Here is a 23163-nt window from a genome sequence, read left to right on the forward strand (position 1 = left end):
TAAATTGAAGTTTAGGGTGGATATTATTAATGTATTTATTAAACAGCTGGAGTTGTCTTGTATTGCCGTCAAAAAGTGTTGCTATGTCATCAACGTATCTGTGGAAAAACATAACCTTATCTTTATAGCGGTTGTTATCTGTCCAGATGTGTTTTCCCTCAAAATCGTTGAGGTATATTTCAGCTAGTATTCCTGATAAGGGTGATCCCATAGCCAGTCCATCTGTCTGTGTGTAAAATTCATTATTAAAGGTGAAATAGTTTTGTTGTAAGACAATTTTTGTTAATTTTATCAATTCGAATTGATAAAATCGAACTAGCAGGACATTTCAAACTAGATTCAAAGAACATTTACCTAAAGCAAGTAATAATCTCAAGTCCAATTTCGCATTACATCTTGTAAATGAAAACCATAACTACAGTGATTTTAACACGAATTTAACCCCTCTACATTTCTGCAACAAAGGCAATGTTATGGACGCTTTAGAAGAGTTTGAAATTTATAAATCAACCAAAATTCAACCTAAGACATTATTAAACGACAAAATCAGTTTCCAGTCCAATGCTCTATATGACACTCTAATAACAAACCAAGTACAGCTGATGAATAAGGAACCGAGAGGTACAAAGTCCACCGCCCGACCGTCTCCCGCATCTCAGTCATGACCTTCACCTGTAACTGTGCGGTCGGACAACATAAGTTTTCGTCGGTAGGCCTACTTAGTTTATTCGTAATGTCAACATTTGTATATAATATGTGTCCGTGTTTTGTATGTAAACATTTGACGACCTTTTCGAAGTGATAGTATATGTTCTTGTACAAGATCTGATGATGAAGATTTAGTCTTCGAAACGCGTAATCCGTAAGGATAAAACAGGATCACTTTGGCAGTAACTTACTCAGGTAACTTTATACCTTTTATAGCTTCTAGGTAATCCCGCACTCGACTTTGTTTTGCACGGGAACGGCCACACTCGTCCGGTAAATACCTATTTTCAGGACTAGTAACATAATATACTATTTCAGTACTGTTTATTTCAGTGTATGCTGGATTACTGTCAGTTTAAAAGTTTATTTAAATAGTTGATTTTTTTTTGTAGATATGCTGATTGGTCTCTTGGTGTGTCGTCAGCGACCAGCTCCATCAGGTCATAGTCAGGGACTGCAGCATGATACAGTCACAAGACTCTGGGGATTATCTTCGACCTTCTACCCTCAAGAGAATTTAACTTAGTGAGGTATGGCTAACTATTAATTATATAGCAATTAATCAAGACTGACAAATTTAAATAATAATAGTTATTGGGCAAAATTAAAAATCTTCAATTAAAACTTTTAATTTTGTCAATCATTTAGCCTATGAATTTTTCATGATCAGGATTGAAACCCTCGTTAAATCCTGAAAATAATTAGAACCCATAGAAATTTTGATAAGAACTAAGAAGTAAAATTAATTAACCAGATTCAGTATTGCTTGCAGTTAATAATTGATTTAAAGGTGTCAGAAGTTTTAAGGAATGGCTTAAATTTATTTTTACCGATTGCTTGGCTATAAAATAATATTGCATGACTAGGAGTAAATTGCTGGATAAATATTGGCTCAATGGATATGTTTCTGACATAATGATGTCTTTTGGCAAAAAATATGATTGTAACTCATGTAACTAAGGAATATAATTTATTTAATTCTCATTAGATGTTTTACAATTAGTTTTTACAATTTTAGAAGCTTATGTGGACACAAATTAAATATATCAGTATGAAAAAAAAATTGCTTTTGAGTTTAAAGGGAAAATTAGAAAATACTATTCTAGTTAGGACACTGCTTTTGTCATTTGAAAATAAGCTTAAGCTCAGTAGATGTAACTCATTGAAAACCTTGCTATTGCACCAGTGTATACAACTACTGATGGTTAATTTATCAGTAAACGATGATAATTATACTTCACTTGGAGTCAAAAATTGAGGTGCACTAAATGATTAATAAAGTAGAATTTATTTTTAGCGAATTTCCCTGCCGGAAAAGGGAAGCACCGGTAGCTATTACCCTAGGTGGTTTTTTATGGTTTATCATGGCTATTACACCTGGGTCCGGGACCGATTCACTTTTTCATTTTGATGTCCCTAGAGGATAAAAACACTATTTGTTCAAATTTGTATGTATTTTTTGTGAACGCAACAACTTGAGTAAATTTGGTTAGAAGGTTTAGGGCGGGATAAACTTGAATGAGTTGCAAACCAGCGAGATCGGGTCATGGAGACGGGGTATTATAGGATTTTGAAAATGTAAAAAATTTGGTTTTTTTCAACATTTTACCCTTATAGGATGGAAATGCCACGATTTTCAATACAACGATCATGTAGAGTTGAAAAAAGACAAGTAATTTTGAATATTGTGAAGCGTGTTTGTAAAATTAAATGCTATGGAGAAAATTACAAAAAAAAAACTGAACATTATGTTTATCTTATGAAGAAAAGAAAAAAAATTGTGGTTTGCTTTTGGTAAAATTAGGCAAATTCATTTATTTCATCCTATACTTTTTACATTTGGACAAATGACACTTTTTACCTTCCCTGTAGCAGCAAACCAAAAGCACTCGTTAAATTTTATGTTATTTAAATGTGTAATAAAAAATGTCATTTATGGAAATATTTTGGTAAAATTTGAATCAGACAAATTGAAATTCGCTTATTCTACAGGTTTGCTGCACCTAGGGTATTATTGAATGAACGAAGTGAATTCTCATACTGGTGTGAAATGCATCTTTATGTTGATCGAAATCTCGAGAATGACTAAAGTTATAAACTTGATGTGTTGCACAAAGATTCTATACCACTTTATCTTGCGACCATTAGTTGTTCAAAAATATTTGTTCCGTAATTATTATAAAATCTTAAAAAAACATTTTTAATTTTGTCCCATAAGATTAACATTATGAGCTACCTTCTTCTTCTTTTTATTTGTTTACATTTTACGACCTACAATTTTGTCGTTTACTTGAGACAAAGAGAACGACTATTCTTTCATCCATAGAGTAACAGTCATGCCGTATTCATATTATAACTCTACAATTTCTAGGATAATAATGTATTTACGAAAATACTGGCAGGAGTTAACAAATTATCTACTAAAATGTATCGCAATTGATTGAAAAATAAATATTTACATGTTTATTCTACAGGCTACGTTTCTTCAGTAGGCTGTGCTATATAATAAGTACGTCGCGACGGTAAACGATGCCGTGGGTGAAAGTCTACTATATTGTTGCCTAACTTGCTAAAAGCTGTTTTATCTATGCTAAAAGTTAAGTGTTATCTTTGACTAATTAATATTATATTAGATAAGATTTTACTATCTAATAATCAATGGTTTTAGTTATTTTCGTTCTGGTTGTTCTAAATTAAATTTCATTAAGGCCTCGCGTCGGTGACTTTATCTATTCAGTCAGTCATTCAAATGTTGCCCCAAAATATTTATATAAGTTACTGTACTTTCATATTACTATATAATGATATAACATAAGTACTAAGATTTTTTTTTCAAATAAGGTTTTTTTTTCATTTAATATATCTTTTTTCATCGGTCGTCTGCAGTTCACTCTCAAAGACAGAATCAGAAATGAAATGCTGCCTTAAGTTAAGTTTAGTCATAGAACATACTCCTCAAGGTTTGTTTAGTGCATTCTGCTATTGATGATAAGACGGCAACCTAAGTAGGTTTTAAAAGTTTGTGAATAAAATCCTATCCATTTAAATTACGTAGGTAAGTAATGCAATTAAACTGCATTTTAGATTCAACTCAAACCTCATCCATTAAGTTAAGGTTAACCTAGAAACAAGTAGACTCAGTTTGATGAAGAGCGGATGAAACCATATGAAACTCAGCCAATGGACAAAAGAATAGGCAATAGGAAGGAGCTTTCCCGAATTTGGTCTGAATAAGTGACCAATTTTAGTGAGTTTAATATTGTACTCTCAGTCGACTATGTGCCAACTGAGCTTATGGACCCTTCATCAAGTATTGAACACTAAATACTGTAGGTCAATCAGTGGGGACCTACTGCTTCAAAGAGCTAGCCCACTTATAATAATGCTGCTAAGGGCCCATAACAAAAGGACTACGCTTAGATAACCAAGAAGAAGTGAAGACATACGGTACGAGCAGACATAACATTGGGCTCACAGGTCTTCATCGATTGTACCAAGACCAAGGCATTGGAAGAATGGTGAGACAGACAATCAGAATGCTGAGGTAGATAATCTTAACTTCAAAGTATAGCCTAAACAGTATAAACTTTTGAAGGAAGGCGGTGAAGCGAGGAAGTGCTGTGTCATGTTTAAAGTTGTTTTGTGTAAAGTGTGTCTGTTGACAATAATTGCCTAGACGGCCGTGTTGCCTAGCCTAGGTATGACTGTCAAGTGTTTTGTTAAAATCTGTGTCTAATGATGTCACAGTACTATGCTTATTTGTTCATACAACAATCTATGTTTAAGTTAATGTGTTTTTCACCGTCAAAGAATGTAGGCCTACGGTAGAAAGTTTAAACTAAGAAAGGTAGGCCTTAATATAACCCTAACTTACCTAAATAGACCTAAAAAAGTAGTAGCCCATAACTTTCTTTTAGCTACTAGATCTGTGTCCTTATAGTAAACTACTTAGGTCCACTTAGATTAAGTTACCCATCTTCAGGGGAACAGTTTCGCAGAGAACCTAGCCTACGATAATTTACCAGATGAAATATTTTTGTTTAACTGAATATACCCTATATGCGATAACTTATCGTAATCGGTTCACTTTTAGGCGATACAACTTACCGTACCTATTTATCATGTAGGCCAAGTCCTATTTCAATATTGAACAATTTATGCCTAAGATCTTTTTTTAAGGAGACTCTTTACACTGTGTAGCTTACTTTTTAGTTTATAATAGGCCTAATAACAAAGGTAACATTTCTAAAAATCAACATGAATCTTTTGTGTATGATTTGTTAAAAAGATAAATTTTTAAATACATAAGTTAGCCTACGGTAAGTTAACCCTTTGAGTGCCAACGTCCGGGGAACCGGACGTTTTTAAAACGAGCCAAAAGTGCCAACGTCCGGCCGACCGGACGTTTTTAGAACGAGCCAAAAGTGCCAACGTCCGGCTGACCGGACGTTTCGTAATGATCGAACAGCTGTCATAACAACCGAATAAATACTCAGATTCTTTTAACCCATATATTAACATTGAGTCGAAAGTTGCTAGATGCGATACATCGATTTTCGTTGGTCGAAATATCGAAAATTCGATTTTTACGAAATTTTAACCTAAAAATCGCCAGATCGCGCTCGGCATTTTTAGCGCGACCTTCGGGAAAAATCATCGGCATTTTTTGAGCGTTACTTTTATTTCTCGCCTGGCACTCTAAGGGTTAACTTTGATCTTTTTCATGAGTTTATAAAAATGTAGGCTAACTATCTTACCTACTGGGTAAGTTACAGTTCCGCAGAGAACCAACAATAACTTACTTCTTTTATCAGATGAATAACTACTTAACGGTTTGAATTTAACTTAACTTAATATCGTAGGCCTAGGCCTATTGAATTTAAGCTCATCATACATTTACCATGTGATATAAATAAAAAAATTACGTTTAAAAAATCCCACTCCCCAGAGCCATAGGTAAGACCTACCGAGGTAACCAAACATTAAAGAAGCATTTTATTGTTTTATCCTTGGTTGTTTAATGTTTTGTTATTAGGTAGGCCTAGGCCTATTTGTTTTGTTTCTTTTGGGTACACTTCCATATCTGTTGGCACAAACAACCGAATGAGTAATATCGATCGATATATCGAATTAAACAATCGAATAATCAATATTACTCATTCGGTTGTTTGTGCCAAAGATATGAAGGTACCCTTTTTTTTAATAGGCCTAACTTATAATTTATTTTTGGTCAACTTGGTTATTTTTTGACCACTTCTAATCACGTATTGTAACGAAAGCCATTACCAATACGAGAATCTAGGTCTCGTAATTAAGATAACATTTCCCAAAAATTGTCTTGCTCGGTAGAACTTTTACCAAACGAAATTCGACTGACTACAACAGTTCCTACAGATTTAATAATTTATTGATCTCATAGGCCTATCTATCAATGAGGTGAAAAATTGGAATATTTTAAAGAAAATGTCAAGAGGGGTTCACCAGTTAATTAATAATTAAAAAAGTAAGCCATAGATAAGTTTGGCCTACACCCAATGTTATCGTAGGCTAACTTAAGTACTTTTACTTTTTTTTAATGGTCCTTTACTTATGCTAAAACAAATAGTTTGCAACCATATGACACAAAAACAACATTGATTGTGAAAGGCCTACAATAAACAACACTCTACAAACTAAACAAATCAAAACAATTTTTTTTACTCATGCGTTAATTTAGTTAAAGTTTTTTTCATTTTCTCTGTCAATGGTTACTATCTTTTTTAGGCTTGGATTTTATAAGAATAAAGTGTGGATAACATAAAATGTTAGTTTGTCTCTTAAAACACAAATTTTACCAATTTCATATTCCATATCTGGTCAGATCTGGATGCCAGATACGACGATCAGATCTGGATGCCAGATACGATCAGATCTGTGATGCCAGATCTGAACTAATTCCATATCTGGTTAGATATGGGTGCCAGATCTGGAATATGTCCAGATATGTCATCCCAGATCTGGCCAGATATAGAATCCAGATCTGGGACCAGTCCACTTTTCCATAAGGGTTACTAACACCATTTTATGGCATCAAACTATTGAATATTATTAATAAGAATTCCGAATTAACCACAGTACTCAAATTGTCATTCGCGATAGACCTAGGGTACTCTTGCATTACTTGCTCTAGCTTTTATAATTAACATTATTTATTCAATTTATGATAGGGCCAGGGGCCATCACATAAAGTTTAAAATCTTGTAAATTTTATGTTTTTTTTTTAAATTGGTATGGTTGATATAGGGGATAGAGTCTTACTGTTATTCAGTGCTCGATTTGGGGGGAATGCAGTGGAACGGAGTTCCGGTACCTCTCTTTCAGAAAGATAAAAATATTTGCATGAATAGGTACCTACATAAATTGATATTTCATTTGACTTCAGTTAAAAAAGGTAGCCTTAAAAAAGAATTGAAATGAATGATAAACGGTTTGCTGAATATAAGAAAGAATGGTATAAATATTAATAATTCTCTCAATGCACCGCAACAACGTGGTTACAACGAGGTTTTTACCAAAAAGTTTGCCGAAATCTTTAAAATTTGAATTCAGGGGATTTTGCGGGTAATCAAGACTTGATTCCGGCTAATTCCGGGGATTACCACCGGATTTTGCGGGTAAAATGAGCAAGTTGTGTTGGCAACGCTGGTCATCACTGCCACTGTCGCCACACAAACTTGCGGCGGGCCGCAGAGGCATTGGAGTCTAAACCTTCGCTAAATCATCACGATGTTGTCCCGTGGCACTGCGGAGTGGGGGAAGCACAATTTTGGGGAAGAGAGTTCTATTGGCTGAGGGAACAACCATTACCGAAACGATACGATTTGGAGCCATCGGCCTCCATGGACTAATGGATAACGTGCCGGGCTGAGAAACTGAAGATACTAGGTTGAAAACCTCTCGGTGGCCATTACTTTTTGTCTAAGATTTTTGCACTATCAGCAAGTTTGGTTAGGTTATGACAGTTTAATTTGATAGTTAAAACATTATAAAATTCAATTTGAGCTATTATAGTTTTAGAACTATTTTTTTCCTATCATTCTATTTTTATTTTTATTTTTTTATTTTATTCTATTTTTTTATTTTTTTCCCTTCGTTAGCTTTTTTATTATTAGCAAGTTTGGTTAGTTTGGTTACGTTATGACTGTTTAATTTTATAATTAATAAATTATAAAATTGAATTTGAGGCATTTATAATTGCATTTTATGAACAGAACTATTTTTTCGATTAGTAAACCTACATTCGATTTTTATTTTATTTCTTTTTTATATATAATCAGCAAGTTTGGTTGGTTAGGTTAGTTTATGACAGTTTGATTTTATAAATATTCATTTTTTAACTTATTGAAAAACTGAAGCATAGGTTATGCATGTAAAACAACGCAGGCTTGTTTGGACGCCGTCTAGAGGGGAGGTGGAGGGAGAATCATTTCCCCCCACTCCGCAGCACCAGGGGACAACATCGCGATGATACAGCGAAGGTTTAGACTCCAGTCGCAGAGACAGGGTTAAGGGGAACCAAAGACTAAAGACAGATTATATGGTAGCCTACATGGAATTGTCTTCGTTCATTCTTATACGCGACATCGGAGCGTACTCCTAGTTTTATGCAATATACTTTAAACTAAGGACTTTGCAGGGTTCATCAGCAGCGTATGTTGAGGTAGCCTCAACATTCTCCTCTGGCATACTCCTCCATCTACTACTGGTCTGTCCTTCCCTGGCTTAATATAGTGTGGTTTGCATACCGTTTGAGATGCTACGTCCCATGTGTCCAGGCCTACTGTGGTGAGTGACACTTTAATCATGGCTATTTTATTTTTTAATACGGATTCGACTACTCATCCAGGAACAGAGCCTGGGGATATAATTATATCTTCAGATTGTTTTACAAAAATTTTATTCTTAACCGTGTACGTCAGCTACTGTGGCCTGATGATCAACTAATTTAGGAAATCTGTTAAAATATTTTATTTAGGTACTTGTTGTCTTAACTTGTTCTGAAAATTGGTAAAGCTAGTTGATACTAAACATTTCTTTAAATATTTTAATGTCTAATCTCCCAGAAATTCTGTGAAACCTAAAAGAATTTTACATTACGATGAAGTATATCTTGGAACACTCTAGAAACTAAACCAACCCTCAGGAACCCTAAATATGTCAGTAAATATAGTAGAGCGTTGTTATCCGCCGGTTAGATCCGGTTAAGACCGGTTATCGGAAACGTCAGTTAACTGAAAGGACACTCACCAGTGTTGCCGCGATCGCGAGAGACGTTTAGCGGTGACGTCCCAGACCGTAAGATATGCTCAAGGGTTTTACCGGGGTCGTGGGAGACAATTAATGATGTTGCTGAGACCACAACGATCCCAGACATCAGTCTTGCATCATAGTCTGGAAAATTATATGGCGAGTGACCACTAGTACATCATTTTCTGTGTTCTAGATGGTTACTCATGATAAGTTGCCGCGTCTAGGCAAGTGTCCATTCGGTAGAACACCTATGAACTAGACGTGCTTATATTCATATCTTAATTCAGGTTAAAAACTATTACCATAGACTTGACCATCACAAGTAGACTTCACATCCCGTCAGTGGCGGATTTACCATAAGGCACACTAGGCACATGCCTAGGGGCGCCTGCCATTGAGGGGCGGCGTGTGGCCCGTCAGCGGGTGATGGACGGCGCGGCGGCGGGCGCGTGGTGATAGGCTGAGGCCACACGGGTGGTTTTTTCATGCAAAAATGCAGCTTGAAAACATGCGAAAAATTAAAGTAGTATTTAAACAAATAGGTGCCCGCTATTGTGGAAAAACACACTGCGTGAGCGTGAGGGGCGTGTGGCATTCATTCCCCATTACATTTAATACTACTCATATTTACGCTGCTTTTGAGCGTGAGAAAAAGCCCATGAATTGAATGTGAATATGAGCGGTTGCCTTAGTAGTTAAGACGACTCACGTTCATGTCGCGACGTGCAGATGCAGACATACGACTGCGAGTAGCGAGCACTGTCAGTAAGTCATTTCCAGTACCTGTGTTGTATTTCTAGTGGCAGTTATCAGGGCCGCCTCGAGGGTAATAGACGCCTGGGGCGAGATTCAAATTTTTGCCCCCTCTAAAAAAATGTATTTGGGGATTTGCGTCAATAGACTCAACGTCCAATATATCGATATTGAACGTTTTGCAAGTATTTTTTTATAAACGTAACAACTACACCAACTAAATTACTAAAATTATTGAATTTACGACTCACAACGAACATCACGAAACGACTATGAGCTGATGTAAAAGTTTGAGTTTTGAGGTTAGAAACAAGCAAATGTAGGTGGGGCTGGGGCGTGTGGGCGAATACACACTTACACAGTGTGTGTGATTACATGTTTTATGAGTTTCCTGTAAAATATTCGTATGCAGTTTGCTGATAACGTTGTTAAATTTTTAACCTTCCAAAGCCGGTTAACCTTCCTTAAGCGGCGCCCAGGGCGGCCACCCTGCACGCCCTGTCCTTGAGGCAGCCCTGGCAGTTATATTATAAGAAAACTATTGTTAGCTGTTTTGAATTTTAAATTAAAAATCTTTCAGTATAGTGAATTTTGTTGTCAACCGCCTGCAAAAATGTCGGTTAGTAAATAAGGCAATTAAGTCATTGCTCAAAATTCCGCTCATTTTATTAATTCTTGTCTAAAGTAGGCTACTCATAATTGAATAACAACATAAAACAGGCTTATTTACTACTTTTTTGTAATAACCCAGTGGACGTGTTAAAGGCAGTCATAAGTTATTTAAGTTTTGGCAGAACAATAACCTATATATGTTTATTTAATAAAAAATGTAAAATTTATTAATAACAGGCCCTATTTATTTAATTTATGTAAAATAAACTAACTTTTTTAGAACCCCTATTGGTTGTTTTACTTTGTAGTCCATTTTAATTTCATAATTATGCATAAGGAAAATAATAATAATGAGTGAAAAGGTTAAGTGGTGCAGCATTACACAAACTTAAGGAAAATCATGAGAGAAAGACTTCTTTTCCTTTTTTGCGAATCACAAAGGGGCGAACGGGCCTAGGGGCGGCGCTGTATGTAAATCCGCCACTGCATCCCGTTGTAAAATTTGAATTTAGTTTTTCATGTCTAGTTCATGTTGGTGACACTGGGCGCTAGTGTGATGAAATCTTAGTTTCTATTATTTCATGATTTGTGCTTTACGGTTTGGTTGTATAACCAGGGGATGAGTTATTGATTATCATAAGATTGTATTATTTGGCTAAACGAGGTTTAACGGTGCACTGATTTTGATCAAGGCACTGAAGCGGCAGTATTTGATCGCTAATACTGTGGTGATTTTGAGCATGGAACCTCTAGGTACGTGAGGACAATGCATCTGTTCTAATTGTTATGAAATGCAACCCCATGTCAATCTTCCAGCAACAGTAAATTCTTCGATAACTTAATACAGTAATTAGTTATAATAGTAATAATTTCTGACGCATCCGATAGGGTTTTGTCCTTTAACCTTGTTGTATCAGGGATTTGTTGTTTTGTTGTTTGTGCTGTTCAGTGTTCATATTACATTGGTTAAAACAAGTTTATTAATTTCCGACTTTTTTCAAACGAGTGTAGGAGTTTTGACACCGGGTATCAGGTAGAAATGGTCCCCATCCGCAAATTCCTCATACTGCAGAGTTTTGCCATCGGTTGGGGGTGGGCGCGAGATGGGGAGGAGAGAGAGAGAGATTACACGTGACCGTAAGGGTGGCTTCCGCTAGGGGTGGACAAACCAGGCAGGATGCTAATTAACCTGCCTAATACCTAACCTAACCTAACCTCATACAATTCCTCCCACTGCGACAAGCGCATAACTGCATTCCTATGAACGTCAACCCCAAGCGTAGACAACCCAGACAATCGCTCTCACTCCCTCCCTCACACTCTATTTCTCCCGCCCCCACCGTTGGCAAATCTCCGCACCAAGAGGTGACCGACGGCATCCCCCCCCATCTACCTGACACCTTTGGCAAAACTCCGGTTCCCTTTCAAAACGACAACGGATAGATGACTAGGTTACTAACAGCTGCAATGTGACACCGGACTTACTTTTAGCGAATTGCTCGTATAGGGAACTGCTTTACCTCATGCTTCACAATGGGGAGAACCAAAAATAAAATAGTGTTTTACTCTGTTGTTGAACCTTATAACTTTTTAAAACTATTTATCATCACAGAACCGTCTGAAATAGCTGTCAAGATTCTTTGATTCTTATCAATTACTGGCTGTTTCCTTAATTTATAGTGCACATTCAAAAGTATTACCAGTACAGTAGACCCCCTCTTAACCGACCCTAATGGGACCGGACCTAGGTTAGATAACTCAAAAGGTCGGATGAAACGGACAATCCCTAAAATCATAACATAATGAAGTGCTATAATTTGGAATTATATGATCATTATTTTGAAATCATACTTGCATTATTCATAAAATAAACTACTCTTATCTCCTTTTTCGTATTGATAGAAAAGTCACAAATAAACACAAAACACGGTTAAGTCAAATAGGCCTACTTTCAGTGGAAAATATTATAATACTAGGCAAGAGTCAATAAAATTCCTATTTTAATAACTTTAGTACTGTAATTTATTGATTGATGCTTTCCAAATCCATTGTAATACAGTACAGAACCTTTTGTCGACATTAAAGATACAATCAATAATTTTGTTACAAGACATGACGTTTGTTTATAGCCTCTCACTGGAGGCTCGAGGCACAAAAACTATCTTGACCTTGGAGTTGTTAACCCCCTTTCCCAGCCCTCCCTACAAGTTGCGTTGTTTGTTTACTCCAGCTATAAGATAATCAGTTCTCAAAATCGTAACGCACTTTATGATGTTATAAATTTGACGCACAGAAAACAAACAAATCAGATGAGCTCGAGCTACAAACGATGATGACAAACTGACAATAGGCTATGCTATATTTTTTGTGATCAACACAAAATAACTTATTCGTATCCTGTGGAGATAAGCGTATGGTTCAGTTCTCATCGCCCAGCGTGGGAGCGGAAATGCCGAGATTCCTAGAAAGCGGCGGTTAAACCGAGCTGCTCTCAAAGCAAGGTCGGTTAAAACAAACTGTATTATTTTACGATCGAAGGCGGATAATCCGATTATCGGTTAATACGAGGTCGGTTAAGAGGGGGTCTACTGTAATCTGTTTAAATGTAAACAAATATTTTCTCCTTAAGCATAACAAGAACAAGGGAACCTGAAACCACTGGGGCAGAGCTCAGATGGAGTTTTCAAATTGTATTTTACACAAACATCACCTGACTCATATAGAGCAACTTCCCAAAGTTTCATCACGATAGGATGACCGGTTTGGTAACGCACAAAGGACAAACTAGCGAAATACATTTGATCTTATATAATATAGATAAGGTATCGCCATAGGTCTCAAAGACTTGGACCCGTGACTGATTTCATTGCTCGGTTTGATGTCACCATAGGCCAATATATTTAAATATTTTTTCCTACAGTCACCCGACAAAGTTCCTTCCTTTTTTTCCTTCCTTGTATTGTTTATAGTACAGAAAGCTGCTAATTCCTACATATTTATACTTTGCCGTACGGTTTATACTTTGTCGTACGGTTTATACTTTGCCGCACATCAGGATTCCAACGAAACAACACAAAACAGCGTGGTTCTATTATGCACGTAATCCGTGTACGCTTGGAAATAGGTTGGCAACACTTAAAGATAATAATACTATGAGCAGCTGATTGACTATTATAACTACGATTTAACCTGTCATTTTGTGTTAATAGTTTCGGTATTTCTGAACTTTCTGGACTTTTCTTTTAAACGTTTTTTAAAACATTCCTATGATCTTAATAAACAAGAAAATACCTTTAAAACATTTTTTTTAGGCGCGGAAACCACGTCAAATTACAAAAACATACGGAACTATATTCTCAAAACGCGGAGCACATTTCTTGCCGAGGAAAAATAGCGGAGTGATACGGACCGCGGGTACTACTTTCTCTAGGGCACCATTTGTGTTGCCAGCTGAACCTATAAACGTGTTGTATAGTGTTTGAAAGACTAATTATTTATATGCTTTATAGTGACTGTAGGAAAAATATAATGTGTAAAACGAGTGAAAAAGGCCTTTGATGCACTCGAGATCATTCCACACTCGCCTGCGGCTCGTGCGTAAACATTGCTCTCGTGTGCAACAAAGTGCCACTTTCACCACTAGTTACACAAATAACTATTCTGGTAGCACGACAGCACATGCAAAATTATCTGAAGTTGTTTTTGGGTCTCAAAACTTAGAATTTCTCAATTTCTAACCGATTTTGTATTCCTAAAATGTTAAAAAAGTACGCAAACCTAACGTATGTCTGATTAAACAGTGCATTGCGCAACAAACAAAGCAAAGAAAGGACTCCCTGGTGTGGAAAGAGTTTTGGTGTTAATTGCAACAGCTTAGAGACTTAAAAATTAATTTGTTGACTTTTGTCAAGTGTGTAGCCACAAGGCCAGGGAATAAATGCATGCTAGTAGATTTGATTTGAATGTTTATTCTCTTCTCCCCCTGTTTGTTCATCCGTAAGAGTTCTAGAAAGACCATGCTCAAAATCACCTAAGGATTAGGGAACCCATTATAGTCACTCAAGTGCCTTTCTCAATTTCACCACTTACCTGGGGTTTGTGCTCGAAATCAGTGTGCCATGGTAACCAGGAGCTGAAAACTGAGGATTGATTCAGCAAGTCCAACCATGGGTTGATCAACGTAACGGAGAGGATAATAATTATTTCACCCAGTTTCTGACGGGTCACAAATTTTCTTTGGTCGTACCTGGTCAGGAAAGGCAAAGCCATGTCATCCGATTGGCTCTACTATCCGTGACACTGAGTAACACACTTTCATCCGCCGCTTGCGTTGGAAAGGGCTCCACCTGGAGGCTCAACAACATGTACTGTTGTCGGTGGACATGGTCATCCCGATGATAATGGAGGGTGGACCAGTGTTTTACAGTTTGTCCAGAGTATTCTCCGTGTCAAGCTCAACTTACCTGGGTCACAAAGGAATTGAATGCCATAAATGAGCCGTGAGGTCACATGATGACTTAACCTTAAGTAATGTCACAAACAATCCCAGGTCCGTTCCCAACTGAGTAGAGGTAGTGTATGTAGTCTGATAAATTCAGGAGTCTCACGCTACAGGCTGGCCACCAGTGTGCGCAAAAGCAATTTTTCTTTCTCTATTAAAATAAATCACATCATTGTCTCCTGCGACCATAGAAAATCATCGTCTTCCGCAATAACTATAAAATATTGTACATCTTTTATATATACAGTATAATTATTTCTCGCTGTCACAAAAAGTTGTTATCGTCTCCCATGGTCATGAAGACATCATCGTCCTCTGCAATCGCGGCAAAAGCGTGAATTTTTCAGTCATGAAATCTCAAGAGGGGTAAAAAAATAAATACGGGCACCCCTAAAGCTCAGTTGTAATCAAAATCATCCTATATTTAGAGTTACAGTCCCAATCGATTGATGAGTTTCACAATATTAGAATCTCCCAACCATTTAAGTTAATAAAACCATAGCCTAACATTTACATAGATCATTATGGGTTTTCCTATAGCCACCTGACAATGTGGGCTTCCTTGCACTGATCATACTACAGAAAGCAGCTAATTGCTGCATTTACTTACTTTTATTATGCTCATGATACGTGTATGCTTGGAAATAATCGGCAACACATTTTGTTCAAATTATTTATTTAACTTAACCTAAAAAGGTGTTGTACAGTGTTATGAAAGAATGATTATCTATATATTAACTGTAGGAAAAATTGAAACACGAGTGCAAACTGCATTTGCTGCACTCAAGAAACTTTCCACACTCAATCTAATGTGCGTAAACATTTCTGTCATGTGCAGCAAAGAGCCACTTTGCACACTAGTTACACAAATAACTATTTAGTGATGTACAGGAATAAATAAAGCAATGCGAGGAAAAATCCACTTGATAGTTTAATTGAATGATAGAAATAAATTTACATGAAAATACTCTCTAAAATCTATTTAATTTTTTTACATAAAATTATAAATATCTGAGCCAATTATATTGAAATATATTTTTCATTCATCTTACAACTAAAATCTTTGGTTGGTAAATACAGATTCAATTCAATTAACTAATAAATAAATTCTTATGAACATTCCTAAATACTTAAATATACTTTGGAAGCAATAAATCTATAAAAAATAACAGATCTTAAATTCGTTTAGGTTATTTATTGGTTCAAAATGGTAATCCTACACCATTCAGACAAAAAGGCTAACAATGTTGTAAATTTTATATTTAATGTGAATAGCATAACAAGTGCATAAACAAAGACAAAAGACAAAAATTAATTTTTAATCAATTAATATGTTTTTACAAATATACTTACACATTTAAGAGAAAGGTATAATAAACAACAAACTTTCTTACAAAAGAAAATGACAAAACTGAAGACAAAGAAATTATCGTAATTTTTTCATGTTGACAAAATTAGAAAAAAACATAGTAAAACATGACAAACTAAAATAATATTTACAATGTTATCATTCAATTCCTTTTAAGAACTAGCTATCTACACTTACTTGACTTTAACATAACCTATATTTTAAATTGGCACTCTTCCAATGAATTTCACTAAGAATATTTTGCAATATAATTTAATTATTAACATAAATCTATTTGATGTACCAATACGGCAATTATCATTACCTACAATAATAAATTTAGAGACATGTTATTTATAGTTTTCTTTTGCACTAATAAACAAAAAAAGTCATTAGCAAACACGTAAAATAATTTAAATTTGTCAGGAAAATGGGTTACAATAGCATTAAAATTAATTAGGTTGATATTCAGATCTTTCCTTTATTTTTACACTTATAATAAAACATATTGGGAGGATAATATCCAAAGTTTATTACATAACCATGGTAACAGTACCAATACGGCAATTATCATTACCTACAATAATAAATTTAGAGACATGTTATTTATAGTTTTCAGTCTTGCACATTATTACTTTTGCACTAATAACCAAAAAAAGTCATTAGCAAACACGTAAAATAATTTAAATTTGTCAGGAAAATGGGTTTAGCATTAAAATTAATTAGGTTGATATTCAGATCTTTCCTTTATTTTTACACTTATAATAAAACATATTTGGAGGATAATATCCACATAACCATGGTAACAATATGTGCTTTAGCACCTGTCATTATGTACATAGTCTACATTGACGGTTATTTTATAATGCTCAAACAGTTAGTGGAAGTCCAAGCCTTGCTAGAACCATCTCCTTCCGCAACCTTATGATCTCCCAGTAGGTATCGTGAACTGTTAAAAAAAAAAACTTTGATTATGCTATAGAACTTGTTATAAAAACAAATAGCATTTTATGTGTTGTAGAAATTTACATCAATTTCCTTAGAGTTTTACTGAACCCAAAGAATGGTGGCCCCTTGGTAGTACAATAACTTGTTTTGTTATTTCTTCCAGGGTACGGTAGCATGGGTAGTGGGGCTGCAGGGTTCGGTAGCACGAGTACTGGGGCTAGAGGATACGGTAGCATGTGTACTGGGGCTGCAGGATACGGTAGCATGGGTACTGGGGCTGCAGGGTTGGTTAGCATATGATACTGGGGCTGCAGGGTTGGTTAGCATATGATACAGGGGCTGCAGGGTAGGGTAGCATATGGTTGGGGCTAGGGTAGCATATGGTACTGGGGCTGCAGGGTAAGGTAGCATATGGCACTGGGGCTGCAGGGTAGGGTAGCATATGGTAATGGGGCTGGGTACTGGGGCTGCAGGGTAGGGTAGCATAGGGTACTGAGGCTGCAGGGTTGGTTAGCATATGATACAGGGGCTGCAGGATAGGGCAGCATAGGGTACTGGGGCTGTAGGGTACGGTAGCATAGGGTACTGAGGCTGCAGGGTAGGTTAGCATATGATACAGTTGCTGCAGGGTAGGTTAGCATATGATACAGGGGCTGCAGGGTAGGGTAGCATAGGGTACTGGGGCTGCAGGGTAGGGTAGCATATGGCACTGGGGCTGCAGGGTAGGGTAGCATATGGTAATGGGGCTGCGGGGTAGGGTAGCATTGGGTACTAAGGCTGCGGGGTAGGTTAGCATGTGGTACTGGGGCTGCGGGGTAGGGTAGCATAGAGTACTTGGGTTCTAGGGTACAGTAGCATATGGTACTGGGGCTGCAGGGTAGGGTAGCATAGTGTACTGGGGCTGCAGGGTACGGTAGCATAGGGTACTGGGGCTGCAGGGTACGGTAGCATAGTGTACAGGGGCTGCAGGGTACGGTAGCATAGTGAACTGGGGCTACGGTAGCATAGGGTACTGGGGCTGTAGGGTTGTGAAGCATAGGGTACAGGGGCTGCAGGGTACAGGGGCTGCAGGGTACAGTAGCATAGGGTACAGGGGCTGTAGGGTAGTGAAGCATAGGGTACAGGGGCTGTAATAGGTTACAGCATAGGGTACTGGGGCTGTAGTTTATGGTAGCATAGGGTACTGGGGTAGTTAAGCATACGGTACAGGGGCTGCAGGGTACGGTAGTTAGAGTACTTGATCAGCAAGATAGCATAAGGGTTGGGTAGCAAAGGACTGAGTAGGCTAGAATACTGGTGCTGCAGGGTATGGTAGCTAGGGTAGGGTAGGTTAGTGTAAGGTACTGGGAAGGGGTACAGGGATATGGGCAGGTGTGGGTCTCTCCACCTTCAAGAACTACCTAGCCAATACCACTCCAAGGCGCAAGCTCTTTAGAACTCGAGGTGAACCAGGAGGTTCCTCAAGGATCTATGCTGGGTCTCCTTCCCCCATCAACGACATCGAAGGGATTTAGCTACAACCCAGGTCCAAGAAGCCATGTTTTTAAGATGAACAATATGCAACTGAATGGAGACAAAAATCCAGAGACTCCTTTGACCCTCTCAAGAGACTCCTCCGATGACAAAAAGCTCCTTGGTTTCCAGCTGGACAGCCGATTAGGCTTGAACCACCACATTGCCCATTTCGCCTTTGGTTGACTGAACTGACTTCTGAGACTTCTATCTGATGATGATATACCATGCCCACATTGCATACGGACTGGATACTGACTTCTGAGACTTCTATCTGATGATGATATACCATGCCCACATTGCATACGGACTGGATACCGAAGTAGAGGAAGTATTGGAGCTTCAAGAAGTGGCAATGCATCATCTCAAGGAGCCCTTTTTAGAGAACACTGCAAACCGATTTTCAAGACTTGGGATTTAACCTTCTGTAGCCACTACACTACGCCTGCACGATTGAAATCAAATGCAGTATTCCACTCCTTAATACATGAAGTCATATCCATGTTCATAACACCAGTCCTAGGCAGAATCTTGATGTACCCCGGGCAAGACTGAGCAGAACTCCTTCGCCACATCTGCCATCAAGTTTTTCAATCGACTCCCTTCCAGCATTCAATGTCTGGACGACCAGAAGTTCAGGTGTGAAATACTTGAGGAAAATACCATACTACAAGGTACTGACTTCTAGATAATCTGGAGCGGGCAGCTAGCAGACGGTACAAAAGATTACCTGTCTAGCTCCAGATTATCTTCAAAGAAGTCAAAACCTTGTAGTTTGGTCTTTTCATCAAGTCTTTCACAGCAGTCTTGAACTTCTGATCGTCCAGACATTCAATGCTGGAAGGGAGTCGATTGAAAAACTTGATGGCAGATGTGGGGAAGGAGTTCTGCTCAGTCTTGCCTGGGGTACATCAAGATACTGCCTAGCACTGGTGTTATGATCATGGATATGACTTCTTGTGTTAAGACGTGGAACACTGCATTTGATTTCAATCGGGAAGGCGTAGTGTAGTGGCTGTAGAAGGTAAAAATCCCATGTCTTGAAAATTGGTTTGCAGCTTTCTCTAAAAGGGCTCAGTGAAATGGAACGTGCCACTATTTGAAGCTTTTTATACTTCAGTGCTGGGATGCTGGTTAGGGCAGCCTAGAGCATTGGCTGCAGTGTAGGGTACAAGGTCTGATGCTGGGTTGCCTTCCCCTACACCATACCATACCCTACGCTGAAGCCCATGCACCCTACGCTACTCTGCCCTGCTGCCCCAGCACTCCCAATGGAGTTCGTTCATCGCCCTAAGAACCCTACCCTTCTTCCCAAGTATCCTACCCTACCCTTCTAACCCAATACCCTAGCCTACACTACCCAGTACCCTAACCTACCCTACCCAGTAGCCCAACACCCTAGCCTACTCTCCTCAGTAGCCCCTGCACCCTAGCACCCTACCCTGCAGCTTAGTACCCTAGCCAAACCCAACCCTACCTAGGATAGCCTGGGGTAGTGGGTCTGCTGGGTAGGATAAAGCCCCTGAACCCTACCTATGCTGCAGCCTTAGGAGCTGCTGCTGGGTGGGGTACTGAGACTGCTACCCTACCCAGCAGGCCCAGTACCATGGCTACCCACCTCTGCAACCCCTGCACCCTACCTAGCTATGCTGGGATCCAGGGTAGTGCTCTAGGGCAGTTACCTAGGGTAATGGGGCTGCTGGGTAGGGTAGCCTAGGGCTTTGTGGATGCTGGGTAGGGTTCTGGGCTCTTCGTCACCCTACCAGCAGCCTCAGTACACTGCCTCTACTCTGTAGCCCCTGCATCCTTGGATACAGTACCCTGCAGCCTAGTACCCTAGGCTACCCAACAGCCCAGGGCTGCAGCGTAGGGTAGCTTAGGGTCTAGAACTGCTAGGTAGGATAGCCTTCCTTGAGTGCAGGATAGGGTATCCTAGGATGCCGGAGCTGCTGGGCATTGGGGCCAGTGGGAGGGTGGCGAGGTGCCTAGACTACCGTACCCAGCATCCACAGTACTCTAGGCTACCCTACCCTGCACCCACAGTACCCTAGGCTACCTTACCCTGCATCCACAGTACCCTAGGCTACCCTACCCTGCATCCCCAGTACCCTAGGCTACCCTACCCTGCATCCCCAGTACCCTACCCAGGATCCAGAGTTACTCAGCAGCCAGGGCTGCAGCGTAGGGTAGCCTGGTCTAGAACTGCTAGGTTGCTACCCTACCCCGCAGCCCCATTACCATATGCTACCCTACCCTGCAGCCCCAGTGCCATATGCTACCCTACCCTGCAGCCCCAGTACCCTATGCTACCCTACCCTGCAGCCCCTGTATCATATGCTAACCTACCCTGCAGCCTCAGTACCCTATGCTACCGTACCCTACAGCCCCAGTACCCTATGCTGCCCTATCCTGCAGCCCCTGTATCATATGCTAACCAACCCTGCAGCCTCAGTACCCTATGCTACCCTACCCTGCAGCCCCAGTACCCAGCCCCATTACCATATGCTACCCTACCCTGCAGCCCCAGTGCCATATGCTACCCTACCCTGCAGCCCCAGTACCATATGCTACCCTAGCCCCAACCATATGCTACCCTACCCTGCAGCCCCTGTATCATATGCTAACCTACCCTGCAGCAACTGTATCATATGCTAACCTACCCTACCCTACCCTGCAGCTTGTACCCTATACTTCACTACAGCCCAGTACCCTCAGCCCCTGTACCCTATGCCTCACTACCCTACAGCCCCAGTACCCTATTCTAACCTACCCTGCAGCCCTAGTACCCATGCTACCGTACCCTGCAGCCCCTGTACCATATGCTTCCCTATGCTACCGTACCCTACAGCCCCAGTACCCTATGCTACCGTACCGAGCAGTTCAGTACCTTAGTCTACCCTATCCTGCATCCTACCTGGCAGGACCAGTACCCTACCCTATCGCCCCAGTACCCATGTTTTAGACTGTTTACCTTACGTTGTAGCCCACTGCATGTTAAGACTACGCTCAGCCAGCCCACTGCATAGACTACGGTCAGCCAGCCCACTGCATAGACTACGGTCAGCCAGCCCACTGCATAGACTACGGTCAGCCAGCCCACTGCACCTTGCTGCTTCACAACGAAATGGCCTTTCTAAAGGCCAAAAATATCTTTCGTATTACACGTTGCAGACCTGTGCTAGTTCGACTATCCTTGTGTTCCTGGTGTGGTTGTGCAGTGCCCCACCATGCTGCCCTATTCTCCCTAAGCTAACCTTCTCAGCCCTTCTAAGTCCCTACCATACCATTGTCTTGCCTTAGTAACCTAGGTTACCCTACCCTGCACACCAGAACTACTGCCCTGTGACCTAAGCTGCTGCTCCCTACCCTGCTGCCCCTGTGGCCTAAGCTGCTGCTCCCTACCCTGCTGCTCCAGTCACCAAAGCTGCTGCTCCAGTGACCTAAGCTGCTGCTCCCTACCCTTCTGCCCCTGTGGCCTAAGCTGCTGCTCCCTACCCTGCTGCTCCAGTGACCAAAGCTGCTGCTCCCTACCCTGCTGCTCCAGTGACCAAAGCTGCTGCTCCAGTGACCTAAGCTGCTGCACCCTACCCTGCTGCTCCAGTGACCTAAGCTGCTGCTCCCTACCCTTCTGCCCCTGTGGCCTAAGCTGCTGCTCCCTACCCTGCTGCCCCTGTGACCAAAGCTGCTGCTCCTGTGACCAAAGCTGCTGCTCCTGTGACCAAAGCTGCTGCTCCAGTGACCTAAGCTACTGCTCCCTACCCTTCTGCCCCAGTTCTCTACCCTGCAGCCTTAGTACCTACTCTGCCCCACCCAGCTCCTACAGTACCCTACGCCTACACTAACTTATCCTGTTGACTGAGTACCCTAAGCTGCCTAAACCTGCACCCTACAAACAATACCCTCCCTTTTTCACACCCCCCATACCTCTATGCCCACACACGCCACAGTACTCAATGATTCAGCCCACTGCAGATAAACAAGGCCTTCCTACTTCACATTTTTTGTCACACCACACCAACCTATTAAAGTAAAAAAACTCAGGTCCAACTATGTTCTATGTGTAAACTGTAATAGTTTTATCTAAACGCAACCCAAATTACAAGTACTGTAAGACTGTAGACATTGCTTAACAACTAAACTAATTTATTGTTGGTATTTTGAGTTGGGTAATTCACACTTTTTTTTTCATTTTCAATATCTAAAAAAAACTATTCATGCATGGAAAACAGTTTTGTTTTACATTATTTTCTATTTATCATAATCAGAAGTGTACTAATACATATTTGATCTAATTACCTGAGCTTTTTACCAGGCCTCGTTGTATGTAGTTTAGATAGTTCAGGAAATCACAGACAGCAATGATCTAAAAATGGAAAATAATACATTAAAATATCTTGTCTACATTGCACAGCTTTGTAAACACATCTGTATAGGATGCACACTCACTGTCATTACCGTAAATGAATAACCGAGTGAAATACTGACAACCAGA

The 23163-nt window shown here is 39.6% G+C and overlaps 1 protein-coding gene and 1 long non-coding RNA gene across 4 annotated transcripts in view; one reads left to right on the forward strand and one right to left on the reverse strand.

Annotated features, from left to right (window-relative positions):
- The window catches only part of LOC128984666 (uncharacterized), a 28122-nt gene that overhangs the window by 2323 nt on the left and 2636 nt on the right, over nt 1-23163 (forward strand). The window contains exons 2-3 of the long non-coding RNA XR_008489998.1: nt 1101-1238; nt 8384-8532. This is a non-coding gene — a long non-coding RNA (uncharacterized LOC128984666). The remainder of the gene's footprint in view (nt 1-1100; nt 1239-8383; nt 8533-23163) is intronic.
- Nucleotides 15819-23163, reverse strand: part of LOC128984664 (guanine nucleotide exchange factor for Rab-3A-like) — an 87271-nt gene continuing 79926 nt past the window's right edge. Inside the window, exons 9-11 of one of the 3 annotated variants that reach the window (XR_008489997.1) lie at nt 22968-23034; nt 17003-17160; nt 15824-16746 (exon numbers count right to left, since the gene is read on the reverse strand). Coding sequence is in view for 2 of the 3 variants with exons in the window: in XM_054404000.1 (XP_054259975.1) it covers nt 17081-17160; nt 22968-23034 (147 nt within the window). In the remaining variant the exon portion in view is untranslated. Of the gene's footprint in view, nt 17161-22967; nt 23035-23163 lie in introns of all 3 variants that reach the window. The other 2 variants (XM_054404000.1, XM_054403999.1) reach the window with 2 other exon arrangements.

This window comes from Macrosteles quadrilineatus, unplaced genomic scaffold (assembly GCF_028750875.1).
Source record: "Macrosteles quadrilineatus isolate MER2022 unplaced genomic scaffold, UCM_ALF_1.0 Scaffold_2__2_contigs__length_208266976, whole genome shotgun sequence".
Taxonomy (NCBI): Eukaryota; Metazoa; Arthropoda; class Insecta; order Hemiptera; family Cicadellidae; genus Macrosteles; species Macrosteles quadrilineatus.